This window comes from Aquarana catesbeiana, linkage group LG03 (assembly GCF_042186555.1).
Source record: "Aquarana catesbeiana isolate 2022-GZ linkage group LG03, ASM4218655v1, whole genome shotgun sequence".
Lineage (NCBI taxonomy): Eukaryota > Metazoa > Chordata > Amphibia > Anura > Ranidae > Aquarana > Aquarana catesbeiana.
In genome coordinates, this window is record NC_133326.1 from 186,130,420 (window position 1) to 186,151,994 (window position 21,575).

General features: G+C 40.4%; 1 protein-coding gene across 2 annotated transcripts in view; it reads right to left on the reverse strand.

The window, feature by feature from the left end:
* RELN (reelin) overlaps window positions 1-21,575 on the reverse strand; it is an 865,607-nt gene that overhangs the window by 369,085 nt on the left and 474,947 nt on the right. For both annotated transcript variants that reach the window (XM_073619618.1, XM_073619617.1), the window contains exons 17-18: window positions 4,940-5,006; window positions 3,676-3,909 (exon numbers count right to left, since the gene is read on the reverse strand). In XM_073619618.1, coding sequence (XP_073475719.1) covers window positions 3,676-3,909; window positions 4,940-5,006 — 301 coding nt within the window. The remainder of the gene's footprint in view (window positions 1-3,675; window positions 3,910-4,939; window positions 5,007-21,575) is intronic.

The following is a 21,575-nucleotide window of genomic DNA, read 5'->3' on the forward strand; positions in this document are numbered from 1 at the left end:
GGGATTTTGTCAGCAGATCCCAGACAATGATTTATGGCTGAAACCTGCTGATTAGCTGTAGCCAATCACAGCACAGAATCCTATGTTTACAAGCACACAGGGCTCTGTACACAGATCAGCAAACTGGCTGTTTCTTCTCCCTGCAAAGCAGGGAGATAAAACAGCCAGATCTATTAATAAAAGAAGCACATATTACACACACTTGTTAGGCACACAGTTAACCCCTTGATGTAAACCCCTTCCCAGCCAGTGTCATTAATACAGTGTTCAATGTTATATCTGATCACTGTATTAGTGTCACTGTTGATGTCAGTGTCATTTAGTCAATTAGTGTACCTCCCAGCGAGAGTCTGTTAGCGCCAGATTTCCCACCACACTACCACAGTCCCACTATAAGTTGCTAATTACGGCCATTATAGCATCATAGCTGTGTAAATTACATTATACAGTATATTCCAGTTTGTAGACGCTATAATTTTCACACAAACCAATTAATATACACTTATTGTGATTTATTTGATTTTTTTTAAATACATGTTACAGAATACACTTTGGCCTACATTTATGAAGAAATTCGATTTTTCTAAATTTTATGTGTATATTTTTTTTATCAGAAAGTAATAAATATTGTTTATTTTTTCAAAACGTTCTGTCTTTTTCGTTCATATAATAAAGAAATAAAAAACCCAGTAGTGATCAAATACCACCAAAGGAAAGCTCTATTTGTGTGAAAAAAATTATATAAATGTCATTTGCGTACAGTGTTGCATGACAGAGCAATTGCCAATCAAAGTATTTTTTGCGAAATAGCAAAAAATGGTCTGGTCATGAAGGGGGTAAAACCTTCCAGAGGTCAAGTGGTTAAGGGATCTGACTACTCTAAACTGATGAAACTCATTAAAACACCGTGTCCTGTAAAACACATGGAATACAAACATACATAAATTTTATATGACAGATGTGGCAGAGGATATCACCACATACAGTATACAGTGATGTTACTATAATTGACAGAGGTATTTTCACTAAGGAGGTATTTTTAATGACGCATTTTCATGACGAAATGTTGGGTGGAGCTAAGGATGTGTGATGTAGGACACTGAATAGGACATGGCGGCCATCTTGTCGGTTGGAAATGCTGGTCGTTTCCATATGCTTGTCAGTAATTTTAAACATGCGAGTGTACAAGCTGCGCAATGAGTGGTCTTTTCTTTTATATTAACATGGATGCTGGAGTTTATCTGTTGAAATCTTAAATGAATGGAAGCGGTCTCTGAGTTCCTTTGCTTAATATGAAGAGGATCAGTATAAATCTCTTTGGAGTGGATCGATGTGCAGGAGGATTGCTGGTGTCACTACCTAATACATTTATTGTGTGTACCCTACACACTGATGCTAAGAGTCAGTAGTATTGGGTGCTGGTGGTGGCTATTCTATTAATTCCTACCTGGAGTCATCGAGTTATGAACTCTGCCTTGATTGCTTTCAATAGGTCATTATTGATGAACTTTATTTTTTAAATTTTTTTTTATGTTTTTTTAGCGCTACACCTTTATATTCAATTTTTAATACTGTGTGCTCCTTGCTTTTTTTACAGTCAAATATGGATTTTTCATTTCACTTAAAGTGATTGTATACTGTACCTCTGAAATGAAAAATGAACAGAGCATACAACTATGGAGTATACTAGCTTAAATCCAAAGAGTGTGGTTTCTGTTGGATCTCTCTCTTGTCTTTGCTATCTGCAAAAGGCCCTTCTTCAACTTCTCTCAACAACACAAAATCTTGGGAAATGGCCCTGCCCGCCCCTCCAGCACACATAGGGTGATGTTTCCTGATGAGATTGTGTAGAGGGGGTGTGTCTATTCCCTCCACTCAGGTCTCAGATTACACTCAGCTCTCTGCTCTATGATGTGCACTGTGTAATGTCAAATCTCCACCTCCTGGCTGCTAGAGCTGAGAAAAAGTATTTGATCTATGTCTATTAGAAAGCTGTAAAGAAGAGAGGGCATTAATAATAATAATAATAATAATAACAATAATAATAATAAAGAGAAAAGACTTGTGTAGGAGTATTTGTTTCATTTCTGTGTATCACCCGAGGCTTGTCACTTCAGTGGGTATATGTAAAGGTTTATAACCACTTTAGGTTAATACTGTATGGACCAGATGAATTTAGCACATACAGATATTTTCTGAATGTGCATTATCTTAGCAATTTGTGCAGTATTCATACAGTAAAAGTAAATTCCTAAAGATTATTGCAAAGATAATCCATAAAGTAGATGTAAAATGAACCTATATGAAACACCTAGTGGCAAAGCTTACCTATTGCTTTAACAAGCCTTGTAGTTTATGGCTGCAAATACCTTATTTTTCTTATTTTATTAGTGGACAATTACTCTTCGATCCCCAGCTCTGATGGCTGAGGGGTAAAGTGTCTACTCTACACAACACTCTGTAGACTCCTGGTATATTGACAGGTGATGGTCACTATGGGAGCCAAGGGAAGTGCTGGATAGCATGAGAACGAGAAATTAGGAAGTAACCTGGGCTTCTTGTTGTTTGTGAAGATCAAATGACAGGATCACCAGGCCATTTAGGGAACTCTTAAGATTTTTGTTCCTGCTATTTGGTTTTCTGACCCGTTAAAATACTGGTGATAATTGAGTTTTCAGGTAGATATAGCAGTAAAAAGTGGTGTCAAAATAATGGCTTATGAAAAATTAAAGCTTTGAACAGCTGATTTCATTGTGATAAATGATATTTTTGTTTGTGAGCTGAACCTTTTTAGGAGAAAATGATCATGAGATAAAATAATGAAGTTAACATAACAAATCCATCTTAGTGAACTGAACCTGTAGAAAGGTGATTTTTTTTAACTCTGCAAACAGGCTTAGCAAATGAAATGAAGCCAATCATGTACTATATCATTAGTAAAACCCATCAGAACTCCTGCAGAAAGAACAGGTGGCTAGGTTCCACTTCATCAGTCATGACCTCCCTAAGCTGTTAGCATCTCTAGATTACTGGAACAGACAATGGTTTTCCTTCGTTAAATTCATATTTACATTAAACTCAAACTGTTATTAGCCGGTGTCAGGCTTATTTAATAAAACAGTGCAGGGAGCCAAGTGTAAATTGCAAAGTGCAGTACCCATAGTTATATATTTTTCATCTGACTTTAGTACAATGAAAGTAGTTTGGTTGCTAAAGGTTACTGCATTTTGAACCCTTTATCAAATAAGCTCATATTACAACATAGTTATCAACCAGTGGTATGTGTTTCCAAAGGGGTTATTATGAAAGGACCAGTTGAAACTTTTGAAAAACAGATCATACTGTAAATTAAATAGATCAGGATATGTATTTAAAGCTGGTGTAGATTTTTCAGAAAACAGATGCACATGAACATGCGCTATGTACAATAGGAATTTGTGAAAGGGGCTGTATTAAATAACTTAGACAAGTGGGATACTTAGAAAAACATAAAGTTTCTTAAAAGGTACATTTAAGCATAAACAGTGCAGCTGAAAAAAGCTTTGCAGACTTTACTGTTTCATCATTTACAAAAATACAACAGCCATGCAGATATACAGTATATATATATATATATATATATATATATATATATAAAATCCCCAAGTAGTTCAGGCACAATCACTGATCACTGACCTTGACTGTGAGCTGTCAAGGAAGGTAGTAATAAGCTGCCTCCTCCCATCTTTGTTAAAAATCAAAGCCTTTCCACTTGCAAGAACACCGCAACCAAAACTAACTTCAGCACCACGGATAGAGTAGAAATTATGATAGGAGGAAAGTCTGGAACTGGTGAAGCTTTCCGATATAAATACAGGGTAGGTTTGTGAAGCCATTTCACATGCAGGCCCAGAAAAGCCAGGTTCACATCTGAAAGGTAAGCAATATAGAAACATCTGCAACAAATAGATATTTAGGACAGACAAAATATACATTCTCTAATATGAAACTACTGATCTCGCCTCTCTCATATAATATATACTCAGGTGGAACATGAGTCCCAAAATATAAAATTCATAACCCTATACCGACTTGACAAACTTAAACTAGCATTATTATACCCAAAAGCAAACATTTACTATATTGCAGCACAGCAATTCTTAGATGTGATGGCTGCATTCGTTTCCTTTTTTAGGCTTTCTTTTTTCTATTTTTATTTGGTGACCCATCCAGTAAGTCTGTTGCTTTTTCAAACGAAAAGCTCTCTTGTAGTTACAGTCATGAGACAGATCATTTAACACTAGCAGGGGTGCTTAAAATAATCAGCTTTTATTTATTTGTGTAAAATCTTTACCCCAAAAGAAGAAAAAAACGGTTTGCTATAACTGATTTTAAAGTATTAGCTGGAGTTCAGCTTTATTTTGTTAGTGTATTTAAATTTGCTGCATCTAAGACTCCCCTTCTCCCCAGAGTAACAATGCTGCTGTTTGCTGTGCTCCCTGTGCTTCCTCGTCCAGAGGGCAGGAATTCTGTTATTGGCCAGATCACCAGGGGAAAACGAAAAAAAGAAAACTAATGCAGCTACCACATCTAATGGTTGGTAAGCTGCAATATATTGCACTCTTGGTTTGGGGTTTAATACTGCTTTAAGCCTTGCAAAATCACAACAAAGCCTTGCAAACAGCAGTACTTTCTGATTCAGTTAAAATGTACTTAAAGCCAAGTTTTCAATACAAAACATCATCAATATTTAATAAATACTGGTGTCTATATCTCAGATGTGATTGAAACATAGGCAATGACAAGAAAGATTAGACAATAAAGAACAGTAGAAAAATCAATATAGAGCAATCTCATTAGTCCAGATTAAATGGCATATGGGAGGCCTGATATTCACTGTAGTAATAACTTCTACAAGCAGCTCCAGCTGTGATACTTGCAAGATATATGTGACACTCACTTGCAGCCAGTTCTTGTGCATTGTCCTCGACCAGAGCAAAATTTCAGACAGGATGGGCCAATGTAAACTGTAAGAGAGAACTCAATTAGATGTCAGTTGATTTATGGGGAGAGTAACATGGATATTCTCATTATAACTAAGAAGCTCATATTAAAAGATCCAAAACATAACTGTATTGAACAGTTCACATTTTCTAGTAGAGTAACTCAAGCACGCTAACATATGACCAATAAATTGTGCCTGCTTAGCACAGCACTGACCCTTTCAATGTACTAAATCACTGAAGATCAGAAATATGCTGTACCTTAAGTGTGTATTTCAAGATCTGCAAGAATAGGATTGTGGAAATGGAAAGACAAAGACAAAGGTGGGACTGTAAACTGACCCAGTAGGTATCAAAGATAGAAGTTAGCTTCATAGCTATTTAGCTTCATAAAAACTATAGAAATGGCACCAAGTTTCTAATGGTTGAATGTATGACAGATATTAGAGACTTTACATACAGTAGAACCCCGGGCAGATATTATAAACAGGCATAGTGCAGCATTTATTTTTAGGGAACATTCAATTCCAGGTAGGGCAGACTTTTATTTTCACTGAACTAGCTATAGTTACTCTAAAACTAGGTATACAGTATATATACAGTAGGTATAGTAAAGCATCACCCCCCCTTTAAAATATCACATGTTGTTGCTTTGCAGCCTAAAATGAAGACAGACAGCGTTTGTTTTATCCAGCTGTATTTACTAGTGCAACTTAAAACATCCAAATGAAAGATATAACACCAACATGTCACAAAAAAAAAATTCAAAAACAGAATCACTGAGTTGGAAAAAGGATCACCCCCTTATGTCTGTGTTTTGTTAAACCACGTGCTCTAATTACAGCACTTAGTCTGTTGGGATATGTCTCTACTAACTTTGCACATCTAGACTTTGCAATATATGCCCACTCTTCTTTGCAGAACTGCTCAAGTTCAGGTAAATTTGATGGTGACCGTTTGTGGACTGCAGTCTTCCACAGATTTTCAATAGGGTTTAACTCTTGGCTCTGACTAATGCCGTGTACACACGGTCAGACTTTTTAGCTACAAAAGTCCGACAGCCCGTCTGACAGACTTTCGACGGACTTTTCGCGGACTTTCAACAGACTTTCTAACGACCGGACTTGCCTATACACAATCACACCAAAGTCCGACGGATTCGTACATGATGACGTACACCGGACTAAAATAAGGAAGTTGCTAGCCAGTAGCCAATAGCTGCCCTAGCGTGGGTTTTTGTCCGTCGGACTAGCATACAGACGAGCGGATTTCTGGGTCCGGCGGATTTACGACATAAAGATTTGAAGCATGTTCCAAATCTAAAGTCTGTCAGATTTGCGACTGGAAAAGTCCGCTGAAGGTCCGGTGAAGCCCACACACGATCGAATTGTCCGCCGGATTTGGTCCGTCAGCATCCGTCGGACAAGTCAGGTCGAAAAGTCTGACCGTGTGTACGTGGCATTAGCCACGCAAGGACATTCACCTTTTTTTTCCTTTAACCACTGTGTGGTCATTTTTGCTGTGTGTTTTGGTTAACTGTCATGTTGGAAGGTAAACTGTCTTCCCAGTGACAAATTTCTGGCAGAGAGCAGCAGATTTTCCTCAAGAATTTGATGATATTTCTTCTATCCTGACAAGTGCTCCAGTCCCTGCAGAGAAACACCCTCATAACAGGATATTACCACCTCCATGCTTTACTGTAGAAATGGTGTTATTTGGATGGCGAGCTGTATTGAGATTCCGCCAAACACAGGCCAAATTATTCAATTTTAGTCTCATCTGATCACCTTTAAACACACCTTGAAGATCCTGCTGCAGAATAAATTTGGGGCCAATCACACACCTCCCCGATGGTATGACATGACGGATAAGTATCTGCCTGTATTTCTCAGCATTGAGGGCACCATTGAGCCTGATCAAGTCTCTAACTCCATTTGCAGAAATGTAGCCTCAAACTTGCAAGGAAACTCCACCATGCTTCACTGTTACCTGCAGACACTCATTATTGTACTGCTCTTCAGCCCTTCGGCAAACAAACTGACATTTGTTACAGCCAAATATTTCAAATTTTCAGTCATCAGTCCAAAGCACCTGCTGCCATTTTTCTGAACCCCAGTTCCTATGTTTTTATGCATAGTTGAGTTGTTTAGTCTTGTTTACATGTCGCAGGTATGGCTTTTTAACCACAATTATTCCATGAAGACCACTTCTGGTTAGACTGCTCAAGATAGCAGATGCATGTACCTGGGTCCCATTGGTTTCTGCCAGTTCTGTGCTAATGACACTGCTGGACATCTTTGGAAGTAAACATGATGTGTCTTTCATCTGCTGCATTAAGTTTCCTTGGCTGACCACTGCATCTACAGTCCTCAACATTGCCTGTTTCTTTGTGCTTCTTCAAAAGAGCTTGAACAGCATATCTTTTTTTGAAAAATTCTTTTTATTAGTTTTATAAGCATATCATACAACATTTGGACATGCCAATAGGACAATGTCCATACTAGGTCAACACGACCTCAACCTGTCTAACAAAGACCTACTATCTAAAACAACCCACTCTCCCCCCTAATTCCCCCTTCTCACCACCCACGAACCACAGCTCGACAAGATATCAGGATCTTTAATTTCCCATCAATACACTAAAAGATAAGCTTAGGTAACTATTCATATATTACAGTCTTAGACGCTTCTAAAGGCAAGCATTGAAATACGTGAGACCTTCAGAAAACATTTTCATCCAAATACAGCACCTTCAGTCAGAAAACTTCCTCCACTATCCCACAGTGGTGCTAGACTTAAACCACGTTTGCCACACTCTATCAAATTTCTTCATACAGCCTCTAGCCTCATACGTAGCTTTGTAGTAGGGTAGCATGGAGTTCACTAGGCCCTTCCAGGATGAAATACTCGGTGCCTCTGGCTTTTTCCAGGCCAACAAGATAATCTTTCTTCCATAAAAGAGGAGTATATTTAGCAGTGTTCGCATGGCACGTGTTGGTACTAAGTCATCCACTAGACCCAACAGACAAACCCTGACAGTCATCAGAATCGATACTGATATTAATTCTGCAATACAAGACGTAATGTCATCCCAAAATCTCTGGATATGGGGGCAGTGCCAAAAAATGTGGTCAGCATCCGCAGGTGAATGAGAACATCTCCAACATTCTGCCGATGCCGTAGGAAAGATCTTACTCAGCCTAGCTGGAGTATAATAGCTTCTATGTAAAAGTTTAAACTGGATCAATCTATCCCTTGCGGACGCCAAATGCTTAAATGGTTGGGACCATAATTCGTCCCAATCCTCCCCTTGTACATCTGGGACCTCCAACTCCCATCTCTCTCTGCATCTAGCGATTGCCGGTGGGGTTACCTTAAAAAATTCTTAATACGTTACCGAGAGAGGCTTGGCCAAGTCTCCATCTGCCAATAACGTTTCAAGAGACGAGGGCAGGGACTCTACCCTCAACTCTCTAAACTGCACCTGGAAGGCATGTCTAACCTGTAGAAATCTAAACAGATACGAATTGGGAAGGTCATGTCTCGATTGAAATTGAGAAAAGGTCAATAGCTCCCCAAAAGATGTGATATCTCTTAATGTTTTGATTCCTTTAACTGCCCAAATCATAGGATCTGGTAGTTTGTAGAACTGTGGCAGTGACGGGTTCATCCAACCCTCCATAGCTAGGGCATGCCAATTTCACCACTGTCACCCATGCCTTGATGGTGGCTTTCATTGTCAACGTCAAGGGCAGAGCAGACCTGAAACCCCTAAACAAGGCAAATCGAAGACTTTCATATGATCCGAGGTGGGCCGTCTCCAACACCATGGCCGCATCTCCTTCCTGAGCCATCAACCACCTACGAGCGAAGACCATTTGCCCCGCTGTATAATATTTTTGCCAGTCAGGCAGTGCCAAGCCCCCTAGATCTCCAGGTTCCTGCAATACCTTAAGGCCTATTCTTGGAGGCTTGGGAGACCAGATAAAAGATGAGATCATGCTGTCAAGCTTCCGAAAGTAAGATTTCGGAATCCAGACAGGTGCATGTCTCAAAGTATAAAATAACAGGGAGAAATTTCATTTTTAACAAACTAATGTGACCTATGAGGGACAGCGGGAGTTTTATCCATGTTTGAACCTTTTGTTTTAATAACGTTATCAATGGCAGTAAATTAAGGGGCATGTAGTCCTGAACATTTGCTGTGATTTATACTCCTAGGTACTTGATAGACGTGACCCACTGCAGCGGCAAACTAGGATCTGCCCTTGCCCCTGTATCTATTGGTAAAATGGAGGATTTGCCCCAATTTACTTTTAACCCTGAGAAGGTGGCAAAATGATCAATGATTCCTAGTGCCACTCTCAGGGAATCCTCAGAGTCCTCAAGGAACAATAACATATCATCTGTGTATAACGCCAGAGATTCATCTATTATTACCACACGTATAGATCTTATATTTTTTGAGGACCTAATTGCGACCGCCAGAGGCTCCAGGGCAAGGGCAAACAAAAAGGGGGATAGCGGACAACCCTGTCACGTTCCCCTTCCCACTTCGAAGAAGTCTGAAATGGATGATCCCAGTCTGACGGCCACTTTCGGACACCTGTATAACATGGCTACCCATTTTCTGAATCTTGGGCCAAACACCATAATCTCCAAGACCTTAAACATAAACAGCCAATCTACAGAATCAAAGGCGTTTTCAAAATCTATAGAAACCACTACTCTAGTGCTAACAGCCCTTGGCTGAATTTGCAGGTGGGTGAATAGTCTTCTTAAATTTGTGTCAGTTGACTTCCCCGACATAAAACCCGTTTGGTCTATGTTGACAATAGAGGGAAGTACCGTAGCCAGTCTGAGGGCCAAAATCTTGGTCAGAATTTTTAAGTCCGTGTTTAGTAAAGCTATAGGTCTTCCCTGGTTTTAAAAGCAGAACTGTATAGGCCTCCAGCATAGAGTCGGGTAAGGTGTCATGTTCATGGCAATATTCCAAGACTAAATTAATTCTAGGGGCCAATACTTTAACATTAGCCTTATAGAAATCGTCAGGGTAGCCGTCCGGTCCAGGGGCTTTATTCTGGGGGAATGAAAATATCGCCTTTTCAATTTCTTTAGTCGTAATTTTAGCTTCTAGATTATTCATGTCATCCTCTGAAAGTCTTGGTATGGGTAGGTCCACTAAAAGGGAGTCTAATTCTGCAGGATCATAGGAAGGGATTGGGGAGTAGAGAGATGAATAGAACCTGACAAACTCTTGCATAATCAGTTAATCAGTTCTCCCCTCTGATCTCTAATAGTTGGAATGCTAGTAAGTGGATGATAATCAGCAACTAGCATAGCCAGGAGTTTCCCGTTCTTGTCTCCCTCTGCAAAAACTGTCTGAGCCCTTTTTACCATGTCTGCTCGAGCTTGACCTGTAAAATGTTTGGATAAAGAACGTCGCGCCTCCAACAAGGCGCCATACGAGGTCTCCGTAGGGGTCTCCGCATGAGCCCTCGCACTCTCCCGTTCCTGTGCTGAAGAAGCTCAGTCTCTTCCCTGTCCTGTTTCCATGCCACTTTGATTGCTGAGATGCATCCCCCCCCCCCGGTCACTGCCTTAAAAGCATCCCACACTATTGGATGGTCCGCTGAATCTGTATTAGAAGACCAATATAACTGCATGGCCTCTGCCAGTTGGACAGAAACCTGCTCATTTTGCAACAATCCGGGTGAGAGTCGCCAACTTCCCCCCCTACTCCCGACACAAAAGTCAGAGTAACCGCAAGGGGGTTATGGTCAGTCAGGCCTCCAGCCAAATATGTTACATCTTTTACAAAGGGCAGCAAAAGATTATTTCCAAAAGCGAAATAAATCCTGGCCGAGGACCTGTGTGCCGTCGACACATGCGAGAAGCCACTATCAGTTGGATGCTTCCAGCGCCACAGCTCCGTAAGATCCGTCACCAACTTCCAGCCATTCAGATCATTGGAGCTTCCCCTAGTTGTGTTGGAAGTGTCCAACACTGCATCAAGAACAGCATTGAAATCCCCCAACAGGATCACAGGGAGGTGAGCATATGGTGCTATTTTAGCTAATAGATCATATAATATCTTGGCCTGAAAGGGTGGGGGCACATAAATATTGACCACCATAATAGTTTTATGACATATATCCATAACAACCGCCACATATCTGCCTCCTGGATCAGAGAACACCTGCTGAATTGTGCAGGGTATAGTTCTACTAATTAGGATAGAGACACCTCTAGCAAAGGTGTAAAGTTGAATGTATGGCCTTTTGGATCCACGGTTTACGCAGAGAAAGTATTCTACTGCCATCTCTTGTAGGAGTATGATATGTGGACGGGTTTGTTTAAGATATTGAAATATTGAGGTCCTCTTAAGTTTGTGGTTAAGGCCCCGAACATTCCAAGACACAATCCTAATATCATCCGCCATTGTAATTTGTACTGTCAAACATAAACCAGAGTACCATCTGTAAAGGGGAGTTAACCCCAGATGCAATGCATATTATATCTACTGGGAAAACAAATTTAGTGCATATATCCCTATGTCGAGCTTTGAACAGCATATCTTAAAACCCTAGTCAACTTTGAAATCTTTGCCTGGAAGAGACCTTCCTGATGCAGTAAAACTACCTTGTGTCTTGTTGTTGTCCAGTTTCTCACCCAGTTTTAAGCCTCCTAAACAGCTGTTTCTGTTTCAGTTACTGTGTTTCAACCTACATATGAAATTGATAATTATTAGCACCTACTTGGAATAACTGATTAATCATACAGCTGACTCTAATCCTACAAAATCCCTGCCTGACTGAATGTGCAAGTGTCCAAAGTGTACACATGTAAAAATGTATGCTGGTTTGAAGCCAATGGGTAGTCACACCAAATATTAATTTGATTTCGATTTTTCTGTTCGCTAACTTTGTGTGTGTACATATATATTTTTTTCTATATATGTATTTATTTAAAAATATATAAAATAATAATACTCTCTCATATAGTGTATATTATATCTCATAAACACTATATGACATAACGTTAAAAAAAAGTTCTCATTATTGTGCTCTATATATGTGAATAAAATATACAGCTGAATATTTATGACCATGTCACCCCAGGGTGAGAAAAAGTAGCATCCAATGTCTATAGATTATAAAGGAACTTGTCATAACAGATGGATGCAGTGTCTTTTGTCTGCATATTGTATTATACAACTGTATTATGATTATGTCATGCAGAAATTATGTCGCGTCCCATGTCTGCATGGTGTATAAAAGGATTGCATTATGATCACATCATTGGCCAAGTCAAGTAATCAGATGAAGCATCCAATGTCTTTATAAAGTATGGTACAACTCTACTGTGATCATATCATGATAAATAAAATATACTAAACTAAACCTGTTGGATGATAAAAACAATGTTTTTACTAAAGATGCCTCTGTAATACTGCAAACTCATCCAGATAATATTCTTGATAAATGTCAGACAGCAAAATGTATTCTTCTGAATTCTTTAGACGTGTGTTTTGACAGTCTTTTTTCATGTAGCACAAGGCACTAGCATTTTAGCTGGTAGAATATTCAAATAGTGCCTTATTCTTGTTTGGGTCAAATTGATTAGAGAGTCTGTCTTTAGCCATGACAGTTCCCAGAGATAACTAATCAATAAGATATGCTTGTTAATTAACTTCCAACCACCTGGACTTTACAGTCTGTAGCAGCTTGAATCCTGTTCTACTTTTCAGTCTTGCTCGGAGTGAATTATAACCAGTAAGACAGCTGAAAAGACGTCAATGGAACAAACAGCACTCTCTCCCATGGAAGTTTTCAACCAAGTTGCAGGCGCAATTTCTTTGTCAATGTTTCTGACACAATTCTAATTAGTTAGGGGTGACTACCATCACTCATTCTCTAAGGACCATGACATATGGATAGAACTAAGAATTCAAATAGTGATATCCAATGTCTGGGGTCGTCAAGAGGTATAACAGGGCAGTAGAAAATTCAACTTGCAAGCAACTACGGAAGTACTGTATCAGCAACTGATATATCAATTTTTGTGTTGTCTGTGTTTAATGCAAAAAAAATGGATTTTTAATTTACCAGTAAAGTCTGTTTCAAGGAATACAATACAGGACACAAGCTCTATATTCATTATGAAGACAGGTAATTCAACACTGGCAAAAAGGGAAGGCTGCACAACTTTACTGACTCACGGGAGTGAGTGGGCTATATAACGCCACCTACTTCCAGCTAGCCTCAGTTTTGTAGCAAGCAATAAGGAGGACAGAGGGGAGGGTTCTGTGTCCTGTACTGTACTCCAGGATATGTATTTTACTGATAAGTCAAAAAAATCCTAGTTTACTAGTCGTTCAGTACAGGTCATAAGCCCTTTAATCATTATGAGTAGAATGTCCAGAAGCAGCCCACCTGAAGGGTGGGCAAAACAGCAAAACAACACCAACAGGCCCGCATAATAAATGAGCCAAGAAGGCTATACAGACTCAGAGCGCAGGAAGCTGCATCAGAGAAGGCTTGAACATCCACCGGGTAGAAGGTAATAAATGTATAAACAGAGGCCCAAGTCGTAACCTCACAAATCTAGGAAACAGAAGCTTGATGTTGAAAAGTCCAGGAGCACTAACATATTTGGTAGAGTTTGTTTACCAGGTAAAGGAGAAACCCTTCAGGCAATAGGCTCCAATGATAATTTGTCTCCTAGCAATAATTCGCCTAGCAATGGTGGAGAAAAAGGCAGCAAGACCCTTGCAGGAATCTTCAGGAAGCACAAAAAGAGAAGTAAACTCTCACCACGTGCACCACATTCAGACAGTAAATGGAAATTTCCCTTGGGTGTTTTGGAGCAGGGCATAAGGAAGGAAAAGGTATATTCTTTAGGGAACACTAAGGTGTACATTTTGGACAGAGAGGACAACTAATTCCCAAGATGCATGAGGCCATCTATGTCACACTGGAACAAATGACTCTACCCCAGTTTTGGCAACAATCAACATCTTCAGCCATGCAAACTGAAGGATGATTATTTATAAAGCCTTCCTAGAGGTTTGTGCAGGTGGACAGGATAAAACTGACTATTTAATTTAACCATTCAGGGAACAGCAAACGGATAAAATTTACTGCAAACCCTTCCTCACCACAATCTTGAATATTATTTTACTTACTATGAGACAAGCTAAGCAGAGCAGTGAAGGACAGTCACTGCTCAATACCCCCAAGCAGAAAGCATCTGTACTGAATAAATATATATATATATATATATATATATATATATATACACACACACACACACACACTTACACATTGTATATAAATAATACGGCTCAGCAACTGGTGCCCCCAGAACATGACATTACTGACAAAGAGCTTTTAACAGTTGGTCTTGTGCACTAAAAGTATACCTGAATGAAAGAAAAGCCAGCCTGGAGTATTAATCGATGGCCATTGTATTCCTTTTGTAGTTCCTTTTTTATTCTGGCTGCAATGTTGACTTACTGTATATGTGGTGACTATGCAAAAGGCATTTTCATCCATAGAAATGATGTCAGTTTACAGTGCTCAACTTAAAGGGGTTGTAAAGGTAAAATTTTTTTCACCTTAATGCATTATATGCATTAAGGTGAAAAAACTTTTGACAATACCGCCGCCCCCAGCCCCCCCCCCGTTTTACTTACCTGACGCCTCGAATCTCCGCTGCTCGTTCTCGTCATCTCCATTGCAGCTCAGCCTGGTCGCTGATTGGCTGCAGTGGATGGATTGAAAGCAGCGCAGCCATTGGCTCGCGCTGCTGTCAATCACAGCCGATGACGTGGCGCGCCAGGGGGCGGGGCCGAGTGATACAGCGAGCGGCTATAGCCGCCGGCTGTATCACGGGAGCGCGCCCGCAAGCACTCACCACCATGCGAGGGAGCTCGCATTAAGGTGGTTAATGCTTGCGGGGAGGAGCTGAAACAGCCGCCGAGGGACCCCAAACACCAGGTTCGGGGCCACTCTGTGCAGAACGAACTGCACAGTGAAGGTAAGTATAACATGTTTGTTATTTAAAAAAAAAAAAAATTTTACCTTTACAACCCCTTTAAGATAACACAACAGGCTAATGTGTTGCCATGTGTTGCTTCATTTTGCTCATGCTTGGGTTACTGTACTTTGTACTGCACTAATTATTAAATATATTTTGTATATGTGTGGATTATGTATCATAAAAGAGCTTGTTAAAAGGTCTATTAAGGTCTTGTTGTGACCTTGTTAGCAGATAAAACACTTTCTGCAGATTGATGAATTATACTGTCTTAAATAATGAAATATATAAAAAAGGACAAACTAATATACTGCAAAGGGTTACAAGTTTTTCAAAGCAGTCGGTGCTTTTATTGAATTCACACTCCGCCTCCACAGTCAGCATCTCAGCTGGCAATAAGATAACATGAAGCATTCACTGCCATATGTTGTTAGAGTTCCATGTAAACCATTATTCAGATCTACAAACCAATAAATATGTTAACCCCATTCCAATCTGCTCAGCCCCCCCCCCCCCCCAATACATGGACATTCAAATACTTCCTCAACTGCAACTGCAATTCACAGTGAAGTGTGATGTACATGGTCCAGTTTAAAGAGTGTGTAAGTACTAGATGCTTAGTTTTCTTATTGCTGCCTTTGTCCCCACTAGAATAATTTACCTTTATTTTCTCTCCCTGTGACACCTAAGGCATTACTGTGAGCTGAACTTCCTGTATCCCCTCATTTAAGGGCATCCTTCACATATCTCATAGTAGACTCATAGTTGGTAAGGTTGAAAAAAAACTCCAGTCCATCTAGTTCAACCTGTGTGTGTGTGTGTGTATGTTTATGTCTCTACCACTTCCCATATCCATGTATATTGTGCTCAATAAAATGCCCATTTGAAATTAGTGACACGCTGAAACCACTGATGTGGAAGGGAGTTCTACATCTGTACCGCTCTAACAGTAAAGAACCCCCTACACTTTTAAACCGCTTTGCGTCCAACTTCATTGAGTGACCACGTGTCTTCTTGAGTGACCTGAGACTAAATAGTTTCCTCCCAATGTTGGAATTACCATTAAAGTGTAAGTTCACCTTCACAGAAAAATCTGTAAGGTGAATTTACACAGGACCCCCCCCCCCCCCGGTCCAGGCTGACCTGTTGCGCGGCAATCTCCTGTTATGACCCCTGGTATAAGCAGCTATTCCGGGGCTCAGAACGGGAGATCGCTGCAATCCAGGTCAGCGGGACTGGAGGGGGGTGGGGGGTGAGGAGGGGGTCCTGTGTAAGTTCAAACAGATTTTTCTGTAAAGGTGAACTTAACCTTTAAGGTATTTGTATATCACTATCATATCCCCTCTCAAGTGTCTCTTCTCTAGGGAGAAAAGGTTTAATGTTTGTAATCGTTTCTCATAACTGAGGTCCTCCTGTCCCTTAGTTGGGTTGCCCTTCTCTAGACTCTCTCCAGTTCCAGCACATCCCTCCTGAGAACTGGTGACCAGAACTGGACAGCATTATCAAGATGAGGCCAAACCAGAGCTTTGTAAAGTGGTAGAATTATAGTTTTATCTTTTAACGGCTTAAGGACCAGCCACCGCAGTTGTACTGCGGCAGGTTGGGTCCCCTGCGCGAATCGCCATCATTGTACCCCGGCCGCTTTAAGAGCTCTAGGGGGCACGCACACGGCGTGACAACGGAGCTGATGCGCTGCCCGGTGGCTGCAATGTCTGCCGGGCACCAGCGATTGCTCCTGAGAGAGACAGAATGGAGATCTGTCATAGTAAACAGACAGATCCCTGTTCTGTCAGGAGAAAGGAGACAGATTTGCTGCTCATACTGATTACAAACAGTGATCGGTCTCCTGCTCCAGGCAGTCCCATCCCCCCACACACTCCCTAGGACACACATTTAACCCCTTGAGCGTCCCCTAGTGTTAACCCATTCCCTGCCAATGACATTTACACAGTAATCAGAGGCTATTTTTAGCTTTGATCGCTTTATAAATGTCAATGGTCCCAAAAAAGTGTCAAAAGTGTCCGATCTGTCCGCTGCAATATTGCAGATCACTGCCATTACTAGTAAAAAAAAAAAATTTATAAAAATGCCATAAATCTATCCCCTATTTTGTAGACACTATAACTTTTGCACAAACAAAACAATATACGCTTATTGCGATTTTTTTTTTTTTTGATATTTAGAAAATAAGTTTAAAATATTGTTTTCTTTTCACAATTATCGGTATTTTTTTGTTTATATCGCAAAAAATAAAAGCCGCAGAGGTGATCAAATACCACCAAAAGAAAGCTGTGGGAAAACAAGGACATCAATTTTGTCATCAACTAGGACCCCCAGATCTTTTTCCATCCTCGATTTCCCCAGAGGCTACCCCCCTAGCGTGTAGCTTGCATTCATATTTTTAGCCCCCAAGTGCATTACTTCATACCTCCCCACATCTCATTTGCCATGTGTTTGCCCACCCCTCTATTTTATCTAGGTCTTCCTGTAAAGTTGCTATATCCTGTTGTGAAGTTACCGTCCTGCTTAGCTTAGAATCACCAAACACTTAGATTGAACTATTTATCCCAACCTCTATATATCATTTATGAAAAGGTTAAATAGGATTGGTCCCAGGACAGAACCCTGGGGTACCACACATTCTGAAGATGCTCCCCTGTAACCAGTTTTCTATCCAGGTACATAGCCAATAGAGCTCAATTTGTGGATTAAGTGTTTATGGGGTACCATGTCAAATGCTTTGGCGAAGTCTAGATTTCACCACATCCACAGGCCTTCCTTTATCCAGATTACAGCTCACTTTAATTAATAAATCCATGCTGGTTACTACTAATAAAACTATTCTTATCAGCAAATTCTTGGTAATGGCCTCTTATCATCCCCTCCAACAGTTTACAAACTATTGATGTTAGGCTGGCGGACCTGTAGTTTCCAGGTATGTATCTTGGCCCATTCTTGAATATTGGTACCACATTAGCTTTTCGCTGGTACCATTCCGGTCAGTAAGCTTTCCCTGTGGGCAGAGGAATCTTGGATGGACATTTCAATAAGTGACAAATTAAAGCTGGACCCCCTATAACACCTTTTAAGCTTTAAAAAAATAAATAGAAGATAGGATTTTTTTGTCATACTTACCTGTAAAATCCTTTTCTTTGAGTACATCATGGGACACAGAGTTAAGCTAATATTCATTACCTACTGGGTTATACTTCATCTCCAGGTGAATGGACACTGGTAGACCAAAGGTCTTTAGACAGGAAGTGATCCCCTATATAACCCCTCCCATACAGGAAGTACTTCAGTTTTGTAGCAAGCACTGAATCCTCAAAAAGAGGGGAGAGACTTCTGTGTCCCGTGATGTACTCAAAGAAAAGGATTTTACAGGTATGAGGAAAAAATCCTATTTTCTTTTTTACATCATGGGATACAGAGTTAGGGTAATATTCATTACCTACTGGAACGTCCCAGAGCAATAGCCTTGAGGGGAGGGAGACACCCTGCCAAACAATAGCCATCAGACCTTATACGGCAGCCTGCAGTACACTGCGGCTGAAAGCCGAATCCTCGGCTGCTCGAACATCCACTTGATAAAATTTTGTGAACGTATGCACTGAAGACTAGGTAGCAGCCTTACAAATCTGATCCACAGATACCTGATGGCGAAAAGCCCAGGAGGTTCCTATACCCCTGCTAGAATGAGCTCTCACCCTAAAGGGAGGAGCTTTACGTTTCAGATCTTAGGCCTGAAAGACAAATAGACGGATCCAATTGGCAATGGAAGCCTTGGAAGCTGCATGCCCCTTCTTGGTTCCTTTTGGTAAAACAAAAAAGGGAGTCTGATCCTCGGATCTTCGCAGATCTAGACAAATAAACCTTGACTGCCCGGACAATGTCCAAGGAATGCAGTCGTCTCTCTTCCGCCAAACGAGGCTGATAGAAAAAAGAGGGCAAAATAATGTCCTGATTTAAATTAAAATACAACAGAGGGGGGAATGTATATCTCCATATACTGGGACTTTAAATGAAGCGCACAAGGAAAGGGGGGTAGTGCGCCTCCATCCCTAATTATAAATTCAAAAAATAATAAAAGAGTATGGGACTTTAAATGAGGCAGGTTCAAACACAAATTTGAGAGTAAAAATAAATATTTTTAATGTACATGAGTATCAAGTTGCGTAACGTTATATATAACAAAAAATTGCTCAGTGCATATGCAGACATCTTGGGAAGTAAATTGCATACATATAAACAGAGTGTAAAACATAATTGCCATAACAAGGGGACAATAATACATATTTCATGAGTATAACTTGTAATATACAGTAAAATTCATAAAAATCTTGGTGGAAATGTGAGGGGTTACATCCTCAACAGCTCGACGCGTTTCGTCAGTTAGCCGACTCATCAGGAGCGGATATTGAATATCTGTAAATAATGGAGATGTTCTAAATCAAAAAATGGGGCCCATGATATGGAAAGTATTATATGTAAAAAGATATATATAGAGCATAGAGATGGTCAAATCCACAAACTTACATCCCATTGGAACACTGAACTCCGAATAATCCTGGTGTGCAGTGGTCACCATATCAAGCCCCCCCGGGAGCTGAGGTATAGAAGTCCGCCCATAAGTAACAGGCCCACACTGAAAACGTCCCCAACCAGGGAACAAATGTAGTATATTGGGTATTGTGCCAATAGTGGCCAGTAAATCTGTAAGATAATTTAAAATATTGTATATGATACACCCGGCAGCACTGTCAATAGGAAATATAAATTCAAAAAATAATAAAAAATAATAAAAGAGTAAATCTGTAAGATAATTATATCACTACCTACACCCCATCCTGCACTTTTATCACCCTATTTTTACCTTTTTTCCTCCATGTATCCCTATTTCCTCTGTGCTTGACAGTGCTGCCGGGTGTATCATATACAATATTTTAAATTATCTTACAGATTTACTGGCCACTATTGGCACAATACCCAATATACTACATTTGTTCCCTGGTTGGGGACGTTTTCAGTGTGGGCCTGTTACTTATGGGCGGACTTCTATACCTCAGCTCCCGGGGGGGCTTGATATGGTGACCACTGCACACCAGGATTATTCGGAGTTCAGTGTTCCAATGGGATGTAAGTTTGTGGATTTGACCATCTCTATGCTCTATATATATCTTTTTACATATAATACTTTCCATATCATGGGCCCCATTTTTTGATTTAGAACATCTCCATTATTTACAGATATTCAATATCCGCTCCTGATGAGTTGGCTAACCGACGAAACGCGTCGAGCTGTTGAGGATGTAACCCCTCACATTTCCACCAAGATTTTTATGAATTTTACTGTATATTACAAGTTATACTCATGAAATATGTATTATTGTCCCCTTGTTATGGCAATTATGTTTTACACTCTGTTTATATGTATGCAATTTACTTCCCAAGATGTCTGCATATGCACTGAGCAATTTTTTGTTATATATAACGTTACGCAACTTGATACTCATGTACATTAAAAATATTTATTTTTACTCTCAAATTTGTGTTTGAACCTGCCTCATTTAAAGTCCCATACTCTTTTATTATTTTTTGAATTTATAATTAGGGATGGAGGCGCACTACCCCCCTTTCCTTGTGCGCTTCATTTAAAGTCCCAGTATATGGAGATATACATTCCCCCCTCTGTTGTATGTTGAAACCGGGATGGAGGCAGAGTTCCTACACAATGGGTAGCATGTAGCTACCCCTTTTATACTCATATATCTACCCGAAGGTTTGATGGGACCTTATAATCCCCAACCTCTGGATGTTATGTACTATTTTTTATGCACTTGCGATACGTGGGGTTTTAGATATTTCCCCCCCTTTTTTGTACCGACTTATGCTCCACAGTTTTTTCATCCCTAGTGGATATTGTTCATCGTGCCTGCTTTGCTTTGGTTGCTTTTGTCTTCCATTTCCCGGGAGCTGCGATTCGCATCAGGCGCCGCCCCTTGCCGCCCTTGCTATTCACGGGTGTCATGGGGACGGCTAGCCTCGTGCGTATCGACGCCACGCATTCCGCACCAGTGACGTCCTTAGTTGGCGCCGTCTGGTTTTGCGGTTTCTCCACCTGGCTGAAACATTGGCGGGATTAGGTCTGGCGCCATTGGCGGGCAGACGCTTCCCGCCCGTCATCACGCTTGCGTGACGTTGGTATTGTCTGCCCTATTTGACCGGCTCACCTGGGAGTCCCCATTTACAACTGACCAGATGACCGGCTTGCACTGCTTGATTTACTGCACACGTACAACCTATACCTGGTACTACAGGGTAATTCTATATGTCACGACTTGTTTATATTCTACTTTTTCACCTTTTTTTCACTCTACACTTGTATCATTGTCTCATGAACATCACCTAATAGGTTTCTTCTCTGTAAGCACGCTTCCAGTGTTTGCTTACTTATTCTTTCAGAATTCTCACTGGTCCCTTTTACATCCCACCTTTATCTTTGCTTTGCACACTATCCAGCAGGTATATCACTACCTACACCCCATCCTGCAC